The sequence below is a fragment of the Tachypleus tridentatus genome, unplaced genomic scaffold (genome assembly GCF_004210375.1).
Source record: "Tachypleus tridentatus isolate NWPU-2018 unplaced genomic scaffold, ASM421037v1 Hic_cluster_2, whole genome shotgun sequence".
Lineage (NCBI taxonomy): Eukaryota > Metazoa > Arthropoda > Merostomata > Xiphosura > Limulidae > Tachypleus > Tachypleus tridentatus.
Window position 1 is genome coordinate 49433007 of NW_027467782.1, and position 27688 is coordinate 49460694.

The window sequence follows — 27688 nt, forward strand, 5'->3', positions numbered from 1 at the left end:
AATATACTTTATTACTCTGACCTTACACTTTTATTTCAAATCTATGTTATGTTTCACTGTTTTTTATTTACTAGTTTATACATTGTCGTCAAGTTGTTACATTTTACTTTACTGTTATACACTAGATTTTAGTTTTCTTACGTTGTTATGTTTCACCGTATTGTAGAGTGTTAGTTTATACATTGTTGTTATGTTCTTACATTTCACTTTATTGTTATATACTAGATTTTAGTTTTCTTACGTTGTTATGTTTCACCGTATTGTAGAGTGTTAGTTTATACATTGTTGTTATGTTCTTACATTTCACTTTATTGTTATACACTAGATTTTAGTGTTCTTACGTTGTTATGTTTCACCGTATTGTAGAGTGTTAGTTTATACATTGTTGTTATGTTCTTACATTTCACTTTATTGTTATACACTAGATTTTAGTGTTCTTACGTTGTTATGTTTCACCGTATTGCTGTATACTAGTTTATACATTGTCGTTATGTTGTTACATTTCACTTTATTGTTATACACTAGATTTTAGTGTTCTTACGTTGTTATGTTTCACCGTATTGTTGTATACTAGTTTATACATTGTCGTTATGTTCTTACATTTCACTTTATTGTTATATACTAGATTTTAGTGTTCTTACGTTGTTATGTTTCACCGTATTGTTGTATACTAGTTTATACATTGTTGTTATGTTGTTACATTTCACTTTATTGTTATACACTAGATTTTAGTGTTCTTACGTTGTTATGTTTCACCGTATTGTTGTATAGTAGTTTATACATTGTTGTTATGTTGTTACATTTCACTTTATTGTTATATACTAGATTTTAGTGTTCTTACGTTGTTATGTTTCACCGTATTGTTGTATACTAGTTTATACATTGTTGTTATGTTGTTACATTTCACTTTATTGTTATATACTAGATTTTAGTGTTCTTACGTTGTTATGTTTCACCGTATTGCTGTATACTAGTTTATACATTGTCGTTATGTTGTTACATTTCTCTTTATTGTTATACACTAGATTTTAGTGTTCTTACGTTGTTATGTTTCACCGTATTGTTGTATACTAGTTTATACATTGTCGTTATGTTCTTACATTTCACTTTATTGTTATATACTAGATTTTAGTGTTCTTACGTTGTTATGTTTCAACCGTATTGTTGTATACTAGTTTATACATTGTTGTTATGTTGTTACATTTCACTTTATTGTTATACACTAGATTTTAGTGTTCTTACGTTGTTATGTTTCACCGTATTGTTGTATATTAGTTTATACATTGTTCTTATGTTGTTACATTTCACTTTATTGTTATATACTAGATTTTAGTGTTCTTACGTTGTTATGTTTCACCGTATTGTTGTATACTAGTTTATACATTGTTGTTATGTTGTTACATTTCACTTTATTGTTATATACGAGATTTTAGTGTTCTTACGTTGTTATGTTTCACCGTATTGTTGTATACTAGTTTATACATTGTTGTTATGTTGTTACATTTCACTTTATTGTTATACACTAGATTTTAGTGTTCTTACGTTGTTATGTTTCACCGTATTGCTGTATACTAGTTTATACATTGTCGTTATGTTGTTACATTTCACTTTATTGTTATACACTAGATTTTAGTGTTCTTACGTTGTTATGTTTCACCGTATTGTTGTATACTAGTTTATACATTGTCGTTATGTTCTTACATTTCACTTTATTGTTATATACTAGATTTTAGTGTTCTTACGTTGTTATGTTTCACCGTATTGTTGTATACTAGTTTATACATTGTTGTTATGTTGTTACATTTCACTTTATTGTTATACACTAGATTTTAGTGTTCTTACGTTGTTATGTTTCACCGTATTGTTGTATACTAGTTTAAACATTGTTGTTATGTTGTTACATTTCACTTTATTGTTATATACTAGATTTTAGTGTTCTTACGTTGTTATGTTTCACCGTATTGTTGTATACTAGTTTATACATTGTTGTTATGTTGTTACATTTCACTTTATTGTTATATACTAGATTTTAGTGTTCTTACGTTGTTATGTTTCACCGTATTGTTGTATACTAGTTTATACATTGTTGTTATGTTGTTACATTTCACTTTATTGTTATACACTAGATTTTAGTGTTCTTACGTTGTTATGTTTCACCGTATTGTTGTATACTAGTTTATACATTGTTGTTATGTTGTTACATTTCACTTTATTGTTATACACTAGATTTTAGTGTTCTTACTTTGTTATGTTTCACGGTATTGTTGTATACTAGTTTATACATTGTCGTTATGTTGTTACATTTCACTTTATTGTTATATACTAGATTTTAGTGTTCTTACTTTGTTATGTTTCACCGTATTGTTGTATACTAGTTTATACATTGTCGTTATGTTGTTACATTTCACTTTATTGTTATATACTAGATTTTAGTGTTCTTACGTTGTTATGTTTCACCGTATTGTTGTATACTAGTTTATACATTGTTGTTATGTTGTTACATTTCACTTTATTGTTATACACTAGATTTTAGTGTTCTTACGTTGTTATGTTTCACCGTATTGTTGTATACTAGTTTATACATTGTCGTCAAGTTGTTACATTTCACTTTATTGTTATACACTAGATTTTAGTGTTCTTACGTTGTTATGTTTCAGCGTATTGTTATATACTAGTTTATACATTGTCGTTATGTTGTTACATTTCACTTTATTGTTATACACTAGATTTTAGTGTTCTTACGTTGTTATGTTTCACCGTATTGTTGTATACTAGTTTATACATTGTCGTTATGTTGTTACATTTCACTTTATTGTTATACACTAGATTTTAGTGTTCTTACGTTGTTATGTTTCACCGTATTGTTGTATACTAGTTTATACATTGTTGTTATGTTCTTACATTTCACTTTATTGTTATATACTAAATTTTAGTGTTCTTACGTTGTTGTGTTTCACCGTATTGTTGTATACTAGTTTATACATTGTCATCAAGTTGTTACATTTTACTTTATTGTTATACACTAGATTTTAGTGTTCTTACGTTGTTATGTTTCACCGTATTGTTGTATACTAGTTTATACATTGTTGTTATGTTGTTACATTTCACTTTATTGTTATATACTAGATTTTAGTGTTCTTACGTTGTTATGTTTCACCGTATTGTTGTATACTAGTTTATACATTGTTGTTATGTTGTTACATTTCACTTTATTGTTATACACTAGATTTTAGTGTTCTTACGTTGTTATGTTTCACCGTATTGTTGTATACTAGTTTATACATTGTTGTTATGTTGTTACATTTCACTTTATTGTTATACACTAGATTTTAGTGTTCTTACGTTGTTATGTTTCACCGTATTGTTGTATACTAGTTTATACATTGTTGTTATGTTGTTACATTTCACTTTATTGTTATACACTAGATTTTAGTGTTCTTACGTTGTTATGTTTCAACCGTATTGTTGTATACTAGTTTAAACATTGTTGTTATGTTGTTACATTTCACTTTATTGTTATATACTAGATTTTAGTGTTCTTACGTTGTTATGTTTCACCGTATTGTTGTATATTAGTTTATACATTGTTGTTATGTTGTTACATTTCACTTTATTGTTATATACTAGATTTTAGTGTTCTTACGTTGTTATGTTTCACCGTATTGTTGTATACTAGTTTATACATTGTTGTTATGTTGTTACATTTCACTTTATTGTTATACACTAGATTTTAGTGTTCTTACGTTGTTATGTTTCACCGTATTGTTGTATACTAGTTTATACATTGTTGTTATGTTGTTACATTTCACTTTATTGTTATACACTAGATTTTAGTGTTCTTACTTTGTTATGTTTCACGGTATTGTTGTATACTAGTTTATACATTGTCGTTATGTTGTTACATTTCACTTTATTGTTATATACCAGATTTTAGTGTTCTTACTTTGTTATGTTTCAACCGTATTGTTGTATACTAGTTTATACATTGTCGTTATGTTGTTACATTTCACTTTTATTGTTATATACTAGATTTTAGTGTTCTTACGTTGTTATGTTTCACCGTATTGTTGTATACTAGTTTATACATTGTTGTTATGTTGTTACATTTCACTTTATTGTTATACACTAGATTTTAGTGTTCTTACGTTGTTATGTTTCACCGTATTGTTGTATACTAGTTTATACATTGTCGTCAAGTTGTTACATTTCACTTTATTGTTATACACTAGATTTTAGTGTTCTTACGTTGTTATGTTTCACCGTATTGTTATATACTAGTTTATACATTGTCGTTATGTTGTTACATTTCAATTTTATTGTTATACACTAGATTTTAGTGTTCTTACGTTGTTATGTTTCAACCGTATTGTTGTATACTAGTTTATACATTGTCGTTATGTTGTTACATTTCACTTTATTGTTATACACTAGATTTTAGTGTTCTTACGTTGTTATGTTTCACCGTATTGTTGTATACTAGTTTATACATTGTTGTTATGTTCTTACATTTCACTTTATTGTTATATACTAAATTTTAGTGTTCTTACGTTGTTGTGTTTCACCGTATTGTTGTATACTAGTTTATACATTGTCATCAAGTTGTTACATTTTACTTTATTGTTATACACTAGATTTTAGTGTTCTTACGTTGTTATGTTTCACCGTATTGTTGTATACTAGTTTATACATTGTTGTTATGTTGTTACATTTCACTTTATTGTTATAGACTAGATTTTAGTGTTCTTACGTTGTTATGTTTCACCGTATTGTTGTATATTAGTTTATACATTGTTATTATGTTGTTACATTTCACTTTATTGTTATACACTAGATTTTAGTGTTCTTACGTTGTTATGTTTCACCGTATTGTTGTATACTAGTTTATACATTGTCGTTATGTTGTTACATTTCACTTTATTGTTATACACTAGATTTTAGTGTTCTTACGTTGTTATGTTTCACCGTATTGCTGTATACTAGTTTATACATTGTCGTTATGTTGTTACATTTCACTTTATTGTTATACACTAGATTTTAGTGTTCTTACGTTGTTATGTTTCACCGTATTGTTGTATACTAGTTTATACATTGTCGTTATGTTGTTACATTTCACTTTATTGTTATATACTAGATTTTAGTGTTTATACATTGTTGTTATGTTGTTACATTTCACTTTATTGTTATATACTAGATTTTAGTGTTCTTACGTTGTTATGTTTCACCGTATTGTTGTATACTAGTTTATACATTGTCGTTATGTTGTTATGTTTCACCGTATTGTTGTATACTAGTTTATACATTGTTGTTATGTTGTTACATTTCACTTTATTGTTATATACTAGATTTTAGTGTTCTTACGTTGTTATGTTTCACCGTATTGTTGTATACTAGTTTATACATTGTCGTTATGTTGTTACATTTACTTTATTGTTAAACACTAGATTTTAGTGTTCTTACGTTGTTATGTTTCACCGTATTGTTGTATACTAGTTTATACATTGTTGTTATGTTGTTACATTTCACTTTATTGTTATATACTAGATTTTAGTGTTCTTACGTTGTTATGTTTCACCGTATTGTTGTATACTAGTTTATACATTGTCGTTATGTTGTTACATTTCACTTTATTGTTATACACTAGATTTTAGTGTTCTTACGTTATGTTTCACCGTATTGTTGTATACTAGTTTATACATTGTCGTTATGTTGTTACATTTCACTTTATTGTTATATACTAGATTTTAGTGTTCTTACGTTGTTATGTTTCACCGTATTGTTGTATACTAGTTTATACATTGTTGTTATGTTGTTACATTTCACTTTATTGTTATATACTAGATTTTAGTGTTCTTACGTTGTTATGTTTCACCGTATTGTTGTATACTAGTTTATACATTGTCGTTATGTTGTTACATTTCACTTTATTGTTATACACTAGATTTTAGTGTTCTTACGTTATGTTTCACCGTATTGTTGTATACTAGTTTATACATTGTCGTTATGTTGTTACATTTCACTTTATTGTTATATACTAGATTTTAGTGTTCTTACGTTGTTATGTTTCACCGTATTGTTGTATACTAGTTTATACATTGTTGTTATGTTGTTACATTTCACTTTATTGTTATATACTAGATTTTAGTGTTCTTACGTTGTTATGTTTCACCGTATTGTTGTATATTAGTTTATACATTGTTGTTATGTTCTTACGTTGTTATGTTTCACCGTATTGTTGTATATTAGTTTATAAATTGTCGTTATGTTGTTACATTACACTTTATTGTTATACACTACATTGTACAGTGTCAGTCCGTTGTTACACTTCACTTTATTGTTATACACTACATTGTACAGTGTCAGTCCGTTGTTACACTTCATTTTATTGTTATACAGTACATTGTACAGTGTCAGTCCGTTGTTACACTTCACTTTATTGTTATACACTACATTGTACAGTGTCAGTCCGTTGTTACACTTCACTTTATTGTTATACACTACATTGTACAGTGTCAGTCCGTTGTTACACTTCACTTTATTGTTATATACTACATTGTACAGTGTCAGTCCGTTGTTACACTTCACTTTATTGTTATACACTACATTTGTACAATGTCAGTCCGTTGTTACACTTCACTTTATTGTTATACACTACATTGTACAATGTCAGTCCGTTGTTACACTTCACTTTATTGTTATACACTACATTGTACAGTGTCAGTCCGTTGTTACACTTCACTTTATTGTTATACACTGCATTGTACAGTGTCAGTCCGTTGTTACACTTCACTTTATTGTTATACACTACATTGTACAGTGTCAGTCCGTTGTTACACTTCACTTTATTGTTATACACTGCATTGTACAGTGTCAGTCCGTTGTTACACTTCACTTTATTGTTATACACTACATTGTACAGTGTCAGTCCGTTGTTACACTTCACTTTATTGTTATACACTACATTGTACAGTGTCAGTCCGTTGTTACACTTCACTTTATTGTTATACACTACATTGTACAGTGTCAGTCCGTTGTTACGCTTCACTTTATTGTTATACACTACATTGTACAGTGTCAGTCCGTTGTTACAGTTCACTTTATTGTTATACACTACATTGTACAGTGTCAGTCCGTTGTTACACTTCACTTTATTGTTATACACTACATTGTACAGTGTCAGTCCGTTGTTACACTTCACTTTATTGTTATACACTACATTGTACAGTGTCAGTCCGTTGTTACACTTCACTTTATTGTTATACACTACATTGTACAGTGTCAGTCTGTTGTTACACTTCACTTTATTGTTATACACTGCATTGTACAGTGTCAGTCCGTTGTTACACTTCACTTTATTGTTATACACTACATTGTACATTGTCAGTCTGTTGTTACACTTCACTTTATTGTTATACACTACATTGTACAGTGTCAGTCCGTTGTTACACTTCACTTTATTGTTATACACTACATTGTACATTGTCAGTCCGTTGTTACACTTCACTTTATTGTTATACACTACATTGTACAGTGTCAGTCCGTTGTTACACTTCACTTTATTGTTATACACTACATTGTACAGTGTCAGTCCGTTGTTACACTTCACTTTATTGTTATACACTACATTGTACAGTGTCAGTCCGTTGTTACACTTCACTTTATTGTTATACACTACATTGTACAGTGTCAGTCCGTTGTTACGCTTCACTTTATTGTTATACACTACATTGTACAGTGTCAGTCCGTTGTTACAGTTCACTTTATTGTTATACACTACATTGTACAGTGTCAGTCCGTTGTTACAGTTCACTTTATTGTTATACACTACATTGTACAGTGTCAGTCCGTTGTTACACTTCACTTTATTGTTATACACTACATTGTACAGTGTCAGTCCGTTGTTACACTTCACTTTATTGTTATACACTACATTGTACATTGTCAGTCCGTTGTTACACTTCACTTTATTGTTATACACTACATTGTACTGTGTCAGTCCGTTGTTACGCTTCACTTTATTGTTATACACTACATTGTACAGTGTCAGTCCGTTGTTACAGTTCACTTTATTGTTATACACTACATTGTACAGTGTCAGTCCGTTGTTACGCTTCACTTTATTGTTATACACTACATTGTACAGTGTCAGTCCGTTGTTACAGTTCACTTTATTGTTATACACTACATTGTAAGTGTCAGTCCGTTGTTACACCTCACTTTATTGTTATACACTACATTGTACAGTGTCAGTCCGTTGTTATTTTTTATTGTATTGATATATTCAATATTAAATTTGTGTTTCACTTTACTGTTTTATTATAAATTGTACAGTCTATCCAATGGTCGTAAATTATATTCATCATAACAATGGATAGGTTGTACAATTTATAATAGAACAGTAAAGTAAAAAAAATAGTTTAACATTGGAAATATCAATACAGTGAAAACTGCTAATAATAGTTATTAATTATTATTGTAAATTACCAAATAAAATTAATATGTTTTTAGAAGTGAATAACGGATTTTTTACAAAGAAAGTCCTGTGTTTTTTTTTTTCATCTACCGTCCAAAGGATAACCTTCCTGTTGGTTGTAAACTTTTGTTCTATACCCAGTAAAAATGTTAATTACATAGCAGGAATACTCTTTTCTCGTGCACGTAGCAGGAATACTCTTGTCTCGTGTTTTGTATAAATATTAACTTCCACACACCTAGTCACGTGGATCCTGACAGTGAGAAACGGTAAAAAAAGTCGCACCAAGGTGACTATTGATTTCTCTACAGAGGAGATGGTTAGTTCGACGTCATCAGAACTGTTCATATATGTTAGTTGTTGACACCAGTGTCGACCTTGAAAGACCAGGTACTGTTGTTCGCTCCTTCCGTATTACAGAGCTCTCTATTCTTTAGTGTTTTCACATCATTATGAGAAATCGTAACACGAATTTGTACTCCACAAAATATAACTTTCATAGTCCAACTTTACAGAAACATTCTGTTAACTCAATCTCATGTTTCATTAGAAAAGAACGTTTAATCAAAAATAAAGTTTGAAACAAAGCCCAAGGTGTCAACATTGTTGATCAATTTCATAACATTATTATGACAAACTATCACCGTTAAATGTGACCGATTTCATAACGTTCCTATAACAAACTATCACAGTTAAATGTGACCGATTTCATAACGTTATTATGACAAACTATCACAGTTAAATGTGACCAATTTCATAACGTTATTATGACAAACTATCACAGTTAAATGTGACCAATTTAATAACGTTATTATGACAAACTATCACAGTTAAATGTGACCGATTTCATAACGTTATTATGACAAACTATCACAGTTAAATGTGACCAATTTCATAACGTTATTATGACAAACTATCACAGTTAAATGTGACCAATTTCATAACGTTATTAAGACAAACAATCACAGTTAAATGTGACCGATTTCATAACGTTATTATGACAAACTATCACAGTTAAATGTGACCAATTTTATAACGTTCCTATAACAAACTATCACAGTTAAATGTGACCGATTTCATAACGCTCCTATATCAAACTATCACAGCTAAATGTGACCGATTTCATAACGCTCCTATATCAAACTATCACAGCTAAATGTGACCGATTTCATAACGCTCCTGCAACAAACTATCACAGTTAAATGTGACCGATTTCATAACGCTCCTGTAACAAACTATCACAGTTAAATGTGACCGATTTCATAACGCTCCTGTATCAAACTATCACAGTTAAATGTGACCGATTTCATAACGCTTCTATATCAAACTATCACAGTTAAATGTGACCGATTTCATAACGCTCCTATATCAAACTATCACAGTTAAATGTGACCGATTTCATAACGCTCCTATAACAAACTATCACAGTAAATGTGACCGATTTCATAACGCTCCTATATCAAACTATCACAGTTAAATGTGACCGATTTCATAACGCTCCTATATCAAACTATCACAGTTAAATATGACCGATTTCATAACGCTCCTGTAACAAACTATCACAGTTAAATGTGACCGATTTCATAACGCTCCTATATCAAACTATCACAGTTAAATGTGACCGATTTCATAACGCTCCTGTAACAAACTATCGCAGTTAAATGTGACCGATTTCATAACGTTCCTATATCAAACTATCACAGTTGAATGTATGATATACAGTTATGTGTACTGAAGACTTGATATGAATAACAATAATACAACAATAACAATAGTACAACAATAACAATAACAATAGTACAACAATAACAATAGTACAACAATAACAATAACAATACTACAACAATAACAATAGTACCACCCCTTATCAAGCACATAATGTAATTGAATACGTGAAGTGAAAGCTGAACTCGTCTACCACCACAATATTCTAATTACCAAAGTGGCTACCGTCGGTAGAACTCCTTCCAGGTAACTTTTCCTTGGTTTTCATACAGAGAAATCAGTTATTCATCAAAAAGCAAAACTCGGCAAGAAAAACGAACAAACTGCAATGTCTTATAAGCAACAGGACATCTTTGTTATAAGACAAACTGCAATGTCTTATAATAACAAGACATCTTTGTTATAAGACAAACTGCATTGTCTTATAAGCAACAGGACATCTTTGTTATAAGACAAACTGCATTGTCTTATAAGCAACAGGACATCTTTGTTATAAGACAAACTGCAATGTCTTATAAGCAACAGGACATCTTTGTTATAAGACAAACTGCATTGTCTTATAAGCAACAGGACATCCGTCATCCTAAATGTCTTTCTATATTTATCAATATCAGAACATCCTAAACGACTCCCCATATTTATCTGTTATCCCAAATAATTCCTTATGGTTATCAACAACAGGACATCCATCATCCTGAATGGCTCCCTATATTTGTCGGTAACAGGGTATCCTAAACGACTTTTTATACTTATCAGAACAGGATATCCATCATCCTGAATGGCTCCCTATATTTGTCGGTAACAGGGTATCCTAAACGACTCCCATACTTATCAGAACAGGACATCCGTTATCTTAAACGACTCTTTATACCATATTATCAGAAGTTTTACCTATACAGTTCAGTGCTAGAACATGTGTATTAAAGCACTTGTAGTAATCTATGTAGGTGTTTTAACCTCACGTTACTGAAGAGCATGTAGGCGGGTTGTAGTTCACATAACAGCGTCCACCTGCACGTGTTAATCAGGTATAATAATATGTAATTCAGTTGCATACGACATTCGCGAGCAACGTCACGTGTGTTTGAACTACGAGAGTTCCTTGTATATTACAACCTGCACAAAAATGGGGAAAAGAAAAAAAAAATCATTAAATGAAGCAGGTTTGGTGACGTCATATTCTTGTTGTCTATAATCTTACCAGCTAGTGGTGACATTTTGTGAATCTAACTATATAATTATGGAATAAAATGAACTGAAATGTAAAGCTGGAATATTTTAGAAACGTCTCAGTTCATTTGTAGTTTCTTTTTACATCTTCTTGGAATCTATCACATTGGAATGGTTAAGATGTTTGTGGCATTCACGACCCCTAACCACCAGGCCATACTAGAGCCTGCTCTACGAGGATTATTATATTGGTTCTAAAATGACCCATACCTGTGTTAGGCCTGTGTAAAACTGAGACACCAAGTGTTCATTAATGGAAATAATTATTTACAGGAAAATGTGTTTTTCTTCTTCGTGTTCTTGTCGAACATTTTGAGTAGATTAAATGTCCAATGGTGTCGTCACGTAGTTCATGTATCGGGTTTTCTTAAGTGACAGGCTTAGAATATTAAGCATAACAGTTTAACTTTTTTTTTTTTTTGTTTTAACTAAAGCAACTCTTAACATTATAATAATTTCCTCATTAGCAATAAGATAATTGATGAGCTCACGATTTAAAATATAATAATGGTTTGGAAGTTGACTAATTACTTTATAAATTATCATTAATCACGTCAAAATCAGGGATTTGAACACACACAAACACATCACATTAGATGTATATTTCTAATAAAAATTCGATCTTTTTTAAATTTAATTTGTCTAGCACTCTCTACACACGAAGTTGTCGAAATTTGTGTTAAATATTTAATGTGTTGTCATAAGAACTGTAATATATTTAATGTGTTGTCATAAGAACTGTAATATATTTAATATGTTGTCATAACAACTCAGTCCCGGCATGGCCAGGTGGGTTAAGGCGTTCAACTCGTAATCTGAGGGTCGCGGGTTCGAATCACGGTTGTACCAAACATGCTCGCCCTTTCAGCCGTGGGGGAGTTATAATGTGACGATCAATCCGACTATTCGTTGGTAAAAGAGTAGTTCAAAAGTTGGCGGTAGGTGGTGATGACTAGCTGCCTTCCCTCTAGTCTTACACTGCTAAATTAGGGACGGCTAGCGCGGATAGCCCTTGAGTAGCTTTGCGCGAAATTCGAAAACAAACAAGCAAACCTTCGTAGTTTAAACAAGTACGAATTATAAGATATTCTATATGCGTGAAGCTTCGCCCTATTGGCTCACTACTATATCTATGACCTATTACGTTAAAAACCGGGTTTCTGTACTCATGGTGGGCACGAATTTGTGGAGTGTGAGTTCAATAAGAAACACTATTTTGTCCTCTATAACAATAGTACAATAATAATATAACAATAGTACAATAATAATATAATAATAGTACAATAATAATATAACAATAGTACAATAATAATATAATAATAGTACAATAATAATATAACAATAGTACAATAAATATTCAAATAGCATTTTGTTCACTAAAATCGGGTAAGGACAGACCTATGAAGATTTTCATCACTATTGTTCGATCCGGAAAATGAATAACATCCAAGTGTGACAGTGTGATGTATTTATAACACATCTAATAAGTATGATGTATTTATAACACATCTAATAAGTATGATGTATTTATAACACATCTAATAAGTGTGATGTATTTATAACACCACTAATAAGTGTGATGTATTTATAACACCACTAATAAGTATGATGTATTTATAACACATCTAATAAGTGTGATGTATTTATAACACATCTAATAAGTGTGATGTATTTATAACACATCTAATAAGTGCGATGTATTTATAACACATCTAATAAGTGTGATGTATTTATAACACCACTAATAAGTGTGATGTATTTATAACACATCTAATAAGTATGATGTATTTATAACACATCTAATAAGTGTGATGTATTTATAACACATCTAATAAGTATGATGTATTTATAACACATCTAATAAGTGTGATGTATTTATAACACATCTAATAAGTGTGATGTATTTATAACACATCTAATAAGTGTGATGTATTTATAACACATCTAATAAGTATGATGTATTTATAACACATCTAATAAGTATGATGTATTTATAACACATCTAATAAGTGTGATGTATTTATAACACCACTAATAAGTATGATGTATTTATAACACCACTAATAAGTATGATGTATTTATAACACCACTAATAAGTGTGATGTATTTATAACACCACTAATAAGTATGATGTATTTATAACACCACTAATAAGTGTGATGTATTTATAACACATCTAATAAGTGTGATGTATTTATAACACATCTAATAAGTGTGATGTATTTATAACACCACTAATAAGTGTGATGTATTTATAACACATCTAATAAGTATGATGTATTTATAACACCACTAATAAGTGTGATGTATTTATAACACATCTAATAAGTGTGATGTATTTATAACACCACTAATAAGTATGATGTATTTATAACACCACTAATAAGTGTGATGTATTTATAACACATCTAATAAGTGTGATGTATTTATAACACATCTAATAAGTGTGATGTATTTATAACACATCTAATAAGTGTGATGTATTTATAACACATCTAATAAGTATGATGTATTTATAACACATCTAATAAGTGTGATGTATTTATAACACATCTAATAAGTGTGATGTATTTATAACACATCTAATAAGTGTGATGTATTTATAACACATCTAATAAGTATGATTTATTCTGTAACACCACTAATAAGTATGATTTATTTATAACACATCTAATAAGTATGATTTATTCTGTAACACCACTAATAAGTATGATGTATTTATAACACATCTAATAAGTGTGATGTATTTATAACACATCTAATAAGTATGATGTATTTATAACACATCTAATAAGTATGATTTATTTATAACACATCTAATAAGTATGATTTATTCTGTAACACCACTAATATGTATGATTTATTCTGTAACACCACTAATATGTATGATTTATTCTGTAACACCACTTATAAGTATGATTTATTCTATAATGTTGACCATAGTCACGAGGGATCTAACCAGTAGTATAACTTTTGTGAGCTGACTTTAATCAAAAGTTTATTGACCTGAAGATGACCTAAGAAGGTCAAAATGTTGTTCTGTACTTTATTTTAATTAAAGTTTTAATACCCATACCAGCTGTCTTTAAAATATATTAATTAACAGTATCTGGTCAGTGATATGCCTTTGAAAGGTACTTTAATCAAAATGACTGGTCAATAATATGCGTGTTTCCTAGCACATAGAAATATATTGTTATGTGCAACGCTGGCTGGCAGTGGTGCTTGATCAAACTTTCTGTTTCTAACCACAACTTAAAACTTCCTTATTTTGCACGCTCTCGTGACATTAGAGTCTCGTAGCGTTTACTAAATAGTCATTTATCTGCCACAGTTCAACCTGGTTGTACATGAGATAGGAACCGAACGTATAACTTATGGTTTTATGTGAATGAGGCTATGTTAAAGTACAAGATGGAGAAGAAACCTGGGGTTGGTGCTGGGATCGGAGAAACATGAAATTACTTCAGAGAGTTGTGTGAACTGACCGTCATATTATTATGTCAGTACATATTGTAACATTGTATCTAAAGTATTCATTATGTTAGTACATATTGTAACATTGTATCTAAAGTATTCATTGTGTCAGTACATATTGTAACATTGTATCTAAAATATTCATTGTGTTAGTACATATTGTAACATTGTATCTAAAGTATTCGTTATGTCAGTACATATTGTAACGTATCTAAAGTAATCATTATGTTAGTACATATTGTAACATTGTATCTAAAGTATTCATTGTGTCAGTACATATTGTAACATTGTATCTAAAGTATTCATTGTGTTAGTACATATTGTAACATTGTATCTGAAGTATTCATTATGTCAGTACATATTGTAACATTGTATCTAAAGTATTCATTGTGTTAGTACACATTGTAACATTGTATCTAAAGTATTCATTATGTCAGTTTATATTGTAACATTGTATCTAACGTATTCATTGTGTCAGTACATATTGTAACATTGTATCTAAAGTATTCATTGTGTTAGTACATATTGTAACATTGTATCTAAAGTATTCATTATGTCAGTACATATTGTAACATTGTATCTAAAGTATTCGTTATGTTAGTACATATTGTAACATTGTATCTAAAGTATTCATTGTGTTAGTACATATTGTAACATTGTATCTAAAGTATTCATTGTGTTAGTACATATTGTAACATTGTATCTAAAATATTCATTATGTTAGTACATATTGTAACATTGTATCTAAAGTATTCATTGTGTTAGTACATATTGTAACATTGTATCTAAAGTATTCATTGTGTTAGTACATATTGTAACATTGTATCTAAAATATTCATTATGTCAGTACATATTGTAACATTGTATCTAAAGTATTCGCTTTGAGGCCAAGAGTGGCCAAGCGCGGTTAGTGTGCCGGACTGTAAATCCAAAGGTCTATGTTTCTCGTCCTGTTTCTCTCCACACTTGACTAGGTGCACATGATAAAGGTATCGGTAAGTTCTGGTTAGAGTAATAACTCAAGAGTTGGCGGTGGGTGGCATTGACAAGTTGTCTTCACCTTAATCTGTCAGTTCAAAATCAAACACAGCTCACAAAAATCAGTCCTTGTGTAACTACATGCAAAAATCCGATACAAGCATTGATTGATTGATTATTTCGAAGTAAGGACAGAGCTACACAATGGGCGATCTATGCTCTGCCCACCACAGGCATCGAAACCCGGTTTTTAACAGCGTGAGTCCGCAGACATTCCGCTGTGCCACTGGGGAGTCCGACACGAGAAAACAGTCCTTCATCCTTTGATTCGTGTTATGTTTGGGTATTAACATGTTGGATCATGTCCATATGTTAATGTCTAATAATGTTTCATGTTATGTTCAGGTACTAACATGTTGGATCATGTCGATATGTTAATGTCTAATAATGTTTCATGTTATGTTCAGGTATTAACATGTTGGATCATGTCGATATGTTAATACCTAATAATGTTTCATGTTATGTTCAGGTACTAACATGTTGGATCGTGTCGATATGTTAATACCTAATAATGTTTCATGTTATGTTCAGGTACTAACATGTTGGATCGTGTCGATATGTTAATACCTAATAATGTTTCATGTTATGTTCAGGTTTCATGTTATGTTCAGGTACTAACATGTTGGATCGTGTCGATATGTTAATACCTAATAATGTCTCATATTATGTTCAGGTACTAGCATATTGGATCGTGTCGATATGTTAATACCTAATAATGTTTCATGTTATGTTCAGGTACTAACATGTTGGATCGTGTCGATATGTTAATACCTAATAATGTTTCATGTTATGTTAAGGTACTAACATGTTGATCATGTCGGTATGGTTGGAACACTCTTCACTCGTAAAGTATCTTTACGGGCTAATTAAAACACGTATTTCATTCCGAAACGTATAATCTGTTATTAGAATGTTCACAATACGTCTACTCTTCAAAATGATCAGAAACCTTTACTAATCATGTTAGTTTTGTCTTATATTTTCCATTTCTGTGAATGTTACGTGTATATTTTGTCACCTTCATAACTGTTAGAACATTATTCCTGGTGTATTTGTTCGTATATGTATTAGTACAGATATTGTAACGTGTTCCACATGTATTTATTAGTGTACATGTATTATAACGTATAGTATACAAATATTATAACTTGTTCCACGTGTATTTGCATAGGTATTGGTACGTCTTTCTGTGTTTTACGTATATAAGTACCAGTACAGTGACTCGTAATTAGAAAACGTAGCATCTACTGTGACTTCTAGACTTTATTTAAACTTGCGTGAAAAACCCTTACGTTCTGTAGAGGAATGTTAGGCCTGCACGGATACAAATGTTGAATGCATTCGTAGATATGCTAATTTCGTCACCACGAGCTTCGAAGTCAAAAATAGAATAACCCTGCGTTGACTGTTTCTTTCTAGGTATTCATGTGGGACAGCACCTACAGTCACGTGCTATTAAACTTCTTGTGTCGCTGTTTAGATTAAAGCAGGTATAAAGCGACTGCTCGGAGAACTATGGTATATCAGTAACCAATTATTCGAACATAAAACAACAATGTTAATTGAACAACAAAATACTGTTTTCTTTACGGTGGTAAATGTACGAGAACAAGTTTCGAACGTTGATTTTCAGGGTTGTTTACATCACATTTTGTACAGAATTAAAAATACAAGAAATCGGTTGAGTTAAAGAAATATTTATACTCATTAAATACTACGATATTTGCAAAGAAATGCACGCATTTGAAAATAAATATGTAGATAACTAAAACGAGGTTATTTAAGAGAGTACAAATACGATGGCTGAATAAAGGTTGTAAATCAGGTTTAATAGAAAATCCTTAACCACAAGGACTTGATGTGTAGTTTGTACAAGTCCATAAAACATCCGGAATTATTAGTGATGCGAGTTACGACGTCTAAACGTTTTGTTGGCAAACTCGGTATGACTTATATCATAAGGTATGACTTATGTCATAAGGTATGACTTATATCATAAGCTATGACTTATATCATAAGGTATGACTTATGTCATAAGGTATGGCTTATATCATAAGGTATGACTTATGTCATAAGAAGAAATACTGTAATCCACTGCCACAGTTTTTTAGACAGAAAACGAAAATGAACGATTTATTATTATAAGCGAATAAACCATAATTAAACACAAAATCACCATCTAATTATTAATTATTCGTACTTAATTAGCACAATGACGTGTTTTATATATGCTTTTAAATAGTGTAATATTTCGTTTACTTTGAATTTCACAATCTACAAAAAAATATAATATTACAACAATAATATACATCCTCACGTGAGGTTGAACTTTTATCGCAGACTCGAATTATTTTCAAATATTTCGTATAGGGCTACAATCAGTTAGCAAGAAACTAGATTAAAAAATGTAATATTTAAACCCTTATAGGCCTGACAACAATGTCTCAAGTTTAATTTTAGCAAGTTTTATGTTTGCTTCGATAAAACTGTAACGGTGAGACGTAGGCCTAACTACAGGTTGTTTCTCTTTTGTTGTTTTTTCCTGAAGTGATGGTTCGTGTTAGAATATCTTCAGTTCTACAAAAATACAACAGGTATTTAAAGCCTGTTTGGTTTGGAGACATGATGCATAATTTCATGGCTATGGGATCTGTTGTTAGAATTTTAAAATCAGATAAAGAAATTTTATGATTAGTGATTTGATCTTGCGTGTGTCTGAATACCTCGCTGTTTCTGATTTATGTTCCCAAGTGTTTCTGGATTCTTTGGTTAAAGGCCCGGCATGGCCAGGTGGTTAACGCACTCGACTCGTAATCTGAGGTTAGCGGATTCGAATCCTGGTCGCACCAAACATGCTCGCCCTTTCAGCCGTGGGGGCGTTATAATGCGACGGTCAATCCTACTATTCGTTGGTAAAAGAGTAGCCCAAGGGTTGGCGGTGGGTGGTGATGACTGGCTGCCTTCCTTCTAGCCTTACACTGTTACATTAGGGACGGCTAGCGCGGATAGCCCTCGTGTAGCTTTGCGCGAAATTCAAAACAAGTCAAACCAATCTATAAACAACGTTAAGATTGTGGAAGTTTATTCGTTCTGTCCTTAATATTCAAAGTTATCTCTATTCTAAACACTGATTTTATAGCTATTTACGCTGAAGTTTAAAGATAGCTTCACTTCAACCTTTGTCGTTGTTTCTTAAAACATAACTGCCTTTACACGTAAATGTGAGATTCTAACTATCTGGAACGACGTATCTCACTTTTAAAAAACACTTTAAAACGTTCATAAATCATGGACTAAAACTATTTATAAACACTATTTATTTGTGACAGTAATAATACTCAATGACGATATGATATGCTGTACAAAACGTATACTAGATTGGTCTCATGTTGAACAGGTATAAAACTGTCAACATGACATTACAAACCTGTCTGTTTCAGGGATAGCGGTAAGGGAAAAACTTGCTGGGTTTGAAACTTCCTTAGCCTTTCTTATAGCCCCCACCTTGTAGTTCTTACATTTAACACTAGTTCACAAAAGGTACCGTGGGTGTATCGTGGTCAGCCCACAGCAGCTCTGTCCCTACTCTGTTGAATGTTCATGTTTCCAGTGATCACAACAGTTGTTAATATAAAGAATTAAACAAGGATAACTGATTTCAGTTTCTTCACTTCTTCAACTGTCAAGTATTTAAATATTCTAAAAATAAAATTACTCGTTTCTGACATGAAAACATGAACATTTAACATGAGTGAACTTTCAAGTAATGTTTAAAGTCCTTACACTGCAATCAAAGGGAAGTCTTCATTAGCAGATTTAACTCTAGGTTAAAGAAATAAAACAGTGCAATTTGTTTATTATTAAATTTATAAAACTTAGCAGTTTTATACCAGTAACCTTTAACATATAAAACAACCCTCAACATTACCAAGTCCTAACGTTATCACATCAATAAATTATACCATATAAAAGAACCTTCAAAATTACCAAGTCCTAACGTTATCACATCAATAAATTATACCATATAAAAGAACCTTCAACATTACCAAGTCCTAACGTTATCACATCAATAAATTATACCATATAAAAGAACCTTCAAAATTACCAAGTCCTAACGTTATCACATTAATAAATTATACCATATAAAACAACCCTCAACATTACCAAGTCCTAACGTTATCACATCAATAAATTATACCATATAAAACAACCCTCAACATTACCAAGTCCTAACGTTATCACATTAATAAATTATACCATATAAAAGAACCTTCAAAATTACCAAGTCCTAACGTTATCACATCAATAAGTTATACCATATAAAACTACCCTCAACATGAACATTAAATAACTTTAAATGAATATTGCCACCAACAACTATTTTAAACTGGTGTTAACCCTAACTATATTTTAAATCTATTTTAAATGAATATTGTCACCAACACCTATTTTAAACTGGTGTTAACCCTAATCATATTTTAAATGAATATTGTCACCAACAACTATTTTAAACTGGTGTTAACCCTAACTATATTGTAAATCTATTTTAAATGAATATTGTCACCAACACCTATTTTAAACTGGTGTTAACCCTAACCATATTTTAAATGAATATTGTCACCAACACCTATTTTAAACTGGTATTAACACTAACCATATTTTAAATCTATTTTAAATGAGTATTGTGGCCAACACCTATTTTAAACTGGTATCAACCCTAATAAGCACAGATAACCCTCTTGTAGCCTTTCGCGAAATTCAAAACAAACAAACCCGAATCATTTTAACTTTCTGTCTTCTAATATTTTCTTCCTATTTCTTACAGCTGTTTATGATCGATAATTGTGCCGATGATTGGAGAATAGCCATGACGTGGGAGAGAATAGGAGTGATTTTGCTGGAAATTGTTGTGTGTGCTGTGCACCCGGTCCCTGGGGAGCATTATTTCATATGGACCACTAAGCTCTCGAATCACGGTGGTCGTATCGAGTCTACCGAAGTGCCCGTGGACGTTACCCTATCATTACCCATGTTTTTACGTCTCTATCTCATATGTCGGGTGATGTTGTTACATAGTAAACTGTTTACTGACGCATCTTCCCGTAGTATCGGAGCCTTAAACCGTATTAACTTCAACACCCGCTTTGTTCTTAAGACTCTCATGACGATATGTCCCGGGACAGTATTGCTAGTTTTTATGGTGTCCCTCTGGATTATCGCCAGCTGGACTCTCCGGCTTTGTGAGAGGTAAGAATACTTTATGTTTTTCAAACATGACGACAATGTTGGGTTTTATCAACATGACTAGTGTTTTATCAGTATGACGATAGTGTTATGTATTATCAACTTGAATACAGTGTTGTATTTTATCAACATGACAAGTGTTTTATCAGTATGACGATAGTGTTATGTATTATGAACTTGAATACAGTGTTGTATTTTATCAACATGACGACAGTTTAGTGTTTTCATCAACATGTCTTATGAACATAATATCTCTACTTTACTCAGTACATTCGTCATTAAATATTTTATATTGAACTTTACGTTACGTTAGTGTATTTATCGTTACATTGGTCATTAAGTATTTAATATTGAACTGTATGTTGCATGGGTGTATTTATCGTTACATTCGTCTTTAAGTATTTAATGTTGAACTGTATGTTGGATTGGTGTATTTATCATTAAATTTGTCATTAAGTATTTAATATTGAACTGTATGTTGGATTGGTGTATTTATCGTTAAATTGGTCTTTAAGTATTTAATGTTGAACTGTATGTTGGATTGGTGTATTTATCATTAAATTGGTCATTAAGTAGTTAATGTTGAACTGTATGTTGGATTGGTGTATTTATCGTTAAATTGGTCTTTAAGTATTTAATGTTGAACTGTATGTTGGATTGGTGTATTTATCGTTAAATTGGTCTTTAAGTATTTAATGTTGAACTGTATGTTGGATTGGTGTATTTATCATTAAATTGGTCTTTAAGTATTTAATGTTGAACTGTATGTTGGATTGGTGTATTTATCGTTAAATTGGTCTTTAAGTATTTAATGTTGAACTGTATGTTGGATTGGTGTATTTATCGTTAAATTGGTCTTTAAGTATTTAATGTTGAACTGTATGTTGGATTGGTGTATTTATCATTAAATTGGTCATTAAGTATTTAATGTTGAACTGTATGTTGCATGGGTGTATTTATCATTAAATTGGTCTTTAAGTATTTAATATTGAACTGTATGTTGGATTGGTGTATTTATCATTAAATTGGTCTTTAAGTATTTAATGTTGAACTGTATGTTGGATTGGTGTATTTATCGTTAAATTGGTCATTAAGTATTTAACATTGAACTGTATGTTGGATTGGTGTATTTATCGTTAAATTGGTCATTAAGTATTTAATGTTGAACTGTATGTTGCATGGGTGTATTTATCGTTAAATTGGTCTTTAAGTATTTAATGTTGAACTGTATGTTGGATTGGTGTATTTATCATTAAATTGGTCATTAAGTAGTTAATGTTGAACTGTATGTTGGATTGGTGTATTTATCGTTAAATTGGTCTTTAAGTATTTAATGTTGAACTGTATGTTGGATTGGTGTATTTATCGTTAAATTGGTCTTTAAGTATTTAATGTTGAACTGTATGCTGGATTGGTGTATTTATCATTAAATTGGTCTTTAAGTATTTAATGTTGAACTGTATGTTGGATTGGTGTATTTATCATTAAATTTGTCATTAAGTATTTAATGTTGAACTGTATGTTGGATTCGTGTATTTATCGTTAAATTGGTCATTAAGTATTTAATGTTGAACTGTATGTTGGATTTGTGTATTTATCATTAAATTGGTCTTTAAGTATTGAATGTTGAACTGTATGTTGCATGGGTGTATTTATCATTAAATTGGTCATTACGTATTTAATATTGAACTGTATGTTGGATTGGTGTATTTATCGTTAAATTGGTCTTTAAGTATTTAATGTTGAACTGTATGTTGGATTGGTGTATTTATCGTTAAATTGGTCTTTAAGTATTTAATGTTGAACTGTATGTTGGATTGGTGTATTTATCATTAAATTTGTCATTAAGTATTTAATATTGAACTGTATGTTGGATTGGTGTATTTATCGTTAAATTGGTCTTTAAGTATTTAATGTTGAACTGTATGCTGGATTGGTGTATTTATCATTAAATTGGTCATTAAGTAGTTAATGTTGAACTGTATGTTGCATTGGTGTATTTATCATTAAATTGGTCATTAAGTATTTAATATTGAACTGTATGTTGCATTGGTGTATTTATCGTTACATTGGTCATTAAGTATTTAATATTGAACTGTATGTTGCATTGGTTTATTTATCATTAAATTGGACATTAAGTGTTTAATGTTGAACTGTATGTTGCATTGGTGTATTTATCATTAAATTGGTCATTAAGTATTTAATATTGAACTGTATGTTGCATGGGTGTATTTATCGTTAAATTGGTCATTAGGTATTTAATATTGAACTGTATGTTGCATGGGTGTAGTTATCATTAAATTGGTCATTAATTATTTAATATTGAACTGTATGTTGGATTGGTGTATTTATCGTTAAATTGGTCATTAAGTATTTAATATTGAACTGTATGTTGCATGGGTGTATTTATCGTTACATTGGTCATTAAGTATTTAATGTTGAACTGTATGTTGCATTGGTGTATTTATCATTAAATTGGTCATTAAGTATTTAATATTGAACTGTATGTTGCATGGGTGTAGTTATCATTAAATTGGTCATTAATTATTTAATATTGAACTGTATGTTGCATTGGTGTATTTATCATTAAATTGGTCATTAAGTATTTAATATTGAACTGTATGTTGGATTGGTGTATTTATCGTTAAATTGGTCATTAAGTATTTAATGTTGAACTGTATGTTGGATTGGTGTAGTTATCATTAAATTGGTCATTAAGTAGTTAATGTTGAACTGTATGTTGGATTGGTGTATTTATCGTTAAATTGGTCTTTAAGTATTTAATGTTGAACTGTATGTTGGATTGGTGTATTTATCGTTAAATTGGTCTTTAAGTATTTAATGTTGAACTGTATGTTGGATTGGTGTATTTATCATTAAATTTGTCATTAAGTATTTAATATTGAACTGTATGTTGGATTGGTGTATTTATCGTTAAATTGGTCTTTAAGTATTTAATGTTGAACTGTATGTTGGATTGGTGTATTTATCATTAAATTGGTCATTAAGTAGTTAATGTTTGAACTGTATGTTGGATTGGTGTATTTATCGTTAAATTGGTCTTTAAGTATTTAATGTTGAACTGTATGTTGGATTGGTGTATTTATCGTTAAATTGGTCTTTAAGTATTTAATGTTGAACTGTATGTTGGATTGGTGTATTTATCATTAAATTGGTCTTTTAAGTATTTAATGTTGAACTGTATGTTGGATTGGTGTATTTATCGTTAAATTGGTCTTTAAGTATTTAATGTTGAACTGTATGTTGGATTGGTGTATTTATCGTTAAATTGGTCTTTAAGTATTTAATGTTGAACTGTATGTTGGATTGGTGTATTTATCATTAAATTGGTCATTAAGTATTTAATGTTGAACTGTATGTTGCATGGGTGTATTTATCATTAAATTGGTCATTAAGTATTTAATATTGAACTGTATGTTGCATTGGTGTATTTATCATTAAATTGGTCATTAAGTGTTTAATGTTGAACTGTATGTTGGATTGGTGTATTTATCGTTAAATTGGTCTTTAAGTATTTAATATTGAACTGTATGTTGCATGGGTGTAGTTATCATTAAATTGGTCATTAAGTATTTAATATTGAACTGTATGTTGGATTGGTGTATTTATCGTTAAATTGGTCATTAAGTATTTAATATTGAACTGTATGTTGGATTGGTGTATTTATCATTAAATTGGTCATTAAGTGTTTAATGTTGAACTGTATGTTGGATTGGTGTATTTATCATTAAATTGGTCTTTAAGTATTTAATATTGAACTGTATGCTGGATTGGTGTATTTATCATTAAATTGGTCTTTAAGTATTTAATATTGAACTGTATGTTGGATTGGTGTATTTATCATTAAATTGGTCTTTAAGTATTTAATGTTGAACTGTATGTTGGATTGGTGTGTTTATCGTTAAATTGGTCATTAAGTATTTAATGTTGAACTGTATGTTGCATGGGTGTATTTATCGTTAACTTGGTCTTTAAGTATTTAATGTTGAACTGTATGTTGGATTGGTGTATTTATCATTAAATTGGTCATTAAGTAGTTAATGTTGAACTGTATGTTGGATTGGTGTATTTATCGTTAAGTTGGTCTTTAAGTATTTAATGTTGAACTGTATGTTGGATTGGTGTATTTATCGTTAAATTGGTCTTTAAGTATTTAATGTTGAACTGTATGTTGGATTGGTGTATTTATCATTAAATTTGTCATTAAGTATTTAATATTGATCTGTATGTTGGATTGGTGTATTTATCGTTAAATTGGTCTTTAAGTATTTAATGTTGAACTGTATGTTGGATTGGTGTATTTATCGTTAAATTGGTCTTTAAGTATTTAATGTTGAACTGTATGTTGGATTGGTGTATTTATCATTAAATTTGTCATTAAGTATTTAATATTGATCTGTATGTTGGATTGGTGTATTTATCGTTAAATTGGTCTTTAAGTATTTAATGTTGAACTGTATGTTGGATTGGTGTATTTATCATTAAATTGGTCATTAAGTAGTTAATGTTGAACTGTATGTTGGATTGGTGTATTTATCGTTAAATTGGTCTTTAAGTATTTAATGTTGAACTGTATGTTGGATTGGTGTATTTATCATTAAATTGGTCATTAAGTATTTAATATTGAACTGTATGTTGGATTGGTGTATTTATCATTAAATTGGTCATTAAGTATTTAATATTGAACTGTATGTTGGATTGGTGTATTTATCGTTAAATTGGTCTTTAAGTATTTAATGTTGAACTGTATGTTGGATTGGTGTATTTATCATTAAATTGGTCATTATGTATTTAATATTGAACTGTATGTTGGATTGGTGTATTTATCGTTAAATTGGTCTTTAAGTATTTAATATTGAACTGTATGTTGGATTGGTGTATTTATCGTTAAGTTGGTCTTTAAGTATTTAATGTTGAACTGTATGTTGGATTGGTGTATTTATCGTTAAATTGGTCATTAAGTATTTAATGTTGAACTGTATGTTGGATTGGTGTATTTATCGTTAAATTGGTCTTTAAGTATTTAATGTTGAACTGTATGTTGGATTGGTGTATTTATCATTAAATTTGTCATTAAGTATTTAATATTGAACTGTATGTTGGATTGGTGTATTTATCGTTAAATTGGTCTTTAAGTATTTAATGTCGAACTGTATGTTGGATTGGTGTATTTATCGTTAAATTGGTCATTAAGTATTTAATGTTGAACTGTATGTTGGATTGGTGTATTTATCGTTAAATTGGTCTTTAAGTATTTAATATTGAACTGTATGTTGGATTGGTGTATTTATCATTAAATTTGTCATTAAGTATTTAATGTTGAACTGTATGTTGGATTGGTGTATTTATCGTTAAATTGGTCATTAAGTATTTAATGTTGAACTGTATGTTGGATTTGTGTATTTATCATTAAATTGGTCTTTAAGTATTGAATGTTGAACTGTATGTTGCATGGGTGTATTTATCATTAAATTGGTCATTACGTATTTAATATTGAACTGTATGTTGGATTGGTGTATTTATCATTAAATTGGTCATTAAGTATTTAATATTGAACTGTATGTTGGATTGGTGTAGTTATCATTAAATTGGTCATTAAGTATTTAATATTGAACTGTATGTTGGATTGGTGTATTTATCATTAAATTGGTCATTAAGTATTTAATATTGAACTGTATGTTGGATTGGTGTAGTTATCATTAAATTGGTCATTAAGTATTTAATATTGAACTGTATGTTGGATTGGTGTATTTATCATTAAATTGGTCATTAAGTATTTAATGTTGAACTGTATGTTGGATTGGTGTATTTATCATTAAATTGGTCATTAAGTATTTAATATTGAACTGTATGTTGGATTGGTGTATTTATCATTAAATTGGTCATTAAGTATTTAATATTGAACTGTATGTTGCATGGGTGTATTTATCATTAAATTGGTCATTAAGTATTTAATATTGAACTGTATGTTGGATTGGTGTATTTATCATTAAATTGGTCATTAAGTATTTAATATTGAACTGTATGTTGCATGGGTGTATTTATCATTAAATTGGTCTTTAAGTATTTAATATTGAACTGTATGTTGGATTGGTGTATTTATCATTAAATTGGTCTTTAAGTATTTAATGTTGAACTGTATGTTGGATTGGTGTGTTTATCGTTAAATTGGTCATTAAGTATTTAATGTTGAACTGTATGTTGCATGGGTGTATTTATCGTTAACTTGGTCTTTAAGTATTTAATGTTGAACTGTATGTTGGATTGGTGTATTTATCATTAAATTGGTCATTAAGTAGTTAATGTTGAACTGTATGTTGGATTGGTGTATTTATCGTTAAGTTGGTCTTTAAGTATTTAATGTTGAACTGTATGTTGGATTGGTGTATTTATCGTTAAATTGGTCTTTAAGTATTTAATGTTGAACTGTATGTTGGATTGGTGTATTTATCATTAAATTTGTCATTAAGTATTTAATATTGA

General features: G+C 30.0%; 2 protein-coding genes across 3 annotated transcripts in view; both read left to right on the forward strand.

The window, feature by feature from the left end:
* The window catches only part of LOC143242200 (E3 SUMO-protein ligase PIAS1-like), a 571445-nt gene that overhangs the window by 236143 nt on the left and 307614 nt on the right, over window positions 1–27688 (forward strand). The window lies entirely within an intron of this gene.
* The window catches only part of LOC143243256 (small conductance calcium-activated potassium channel protein-like), a 36487-nt gene continuing 29565 nt past the window's right edge, over window positions 20767–27688 (forward strand). The window contains 1 exon segment of the mRNA XM_076487104.1: window positions 20767–21187. Coding sequence (XP_076343219.1) covers window positions 20772–21187 — 416 coding nt within the window. The 5' untranslated portion in view covers window positions 20767–20771.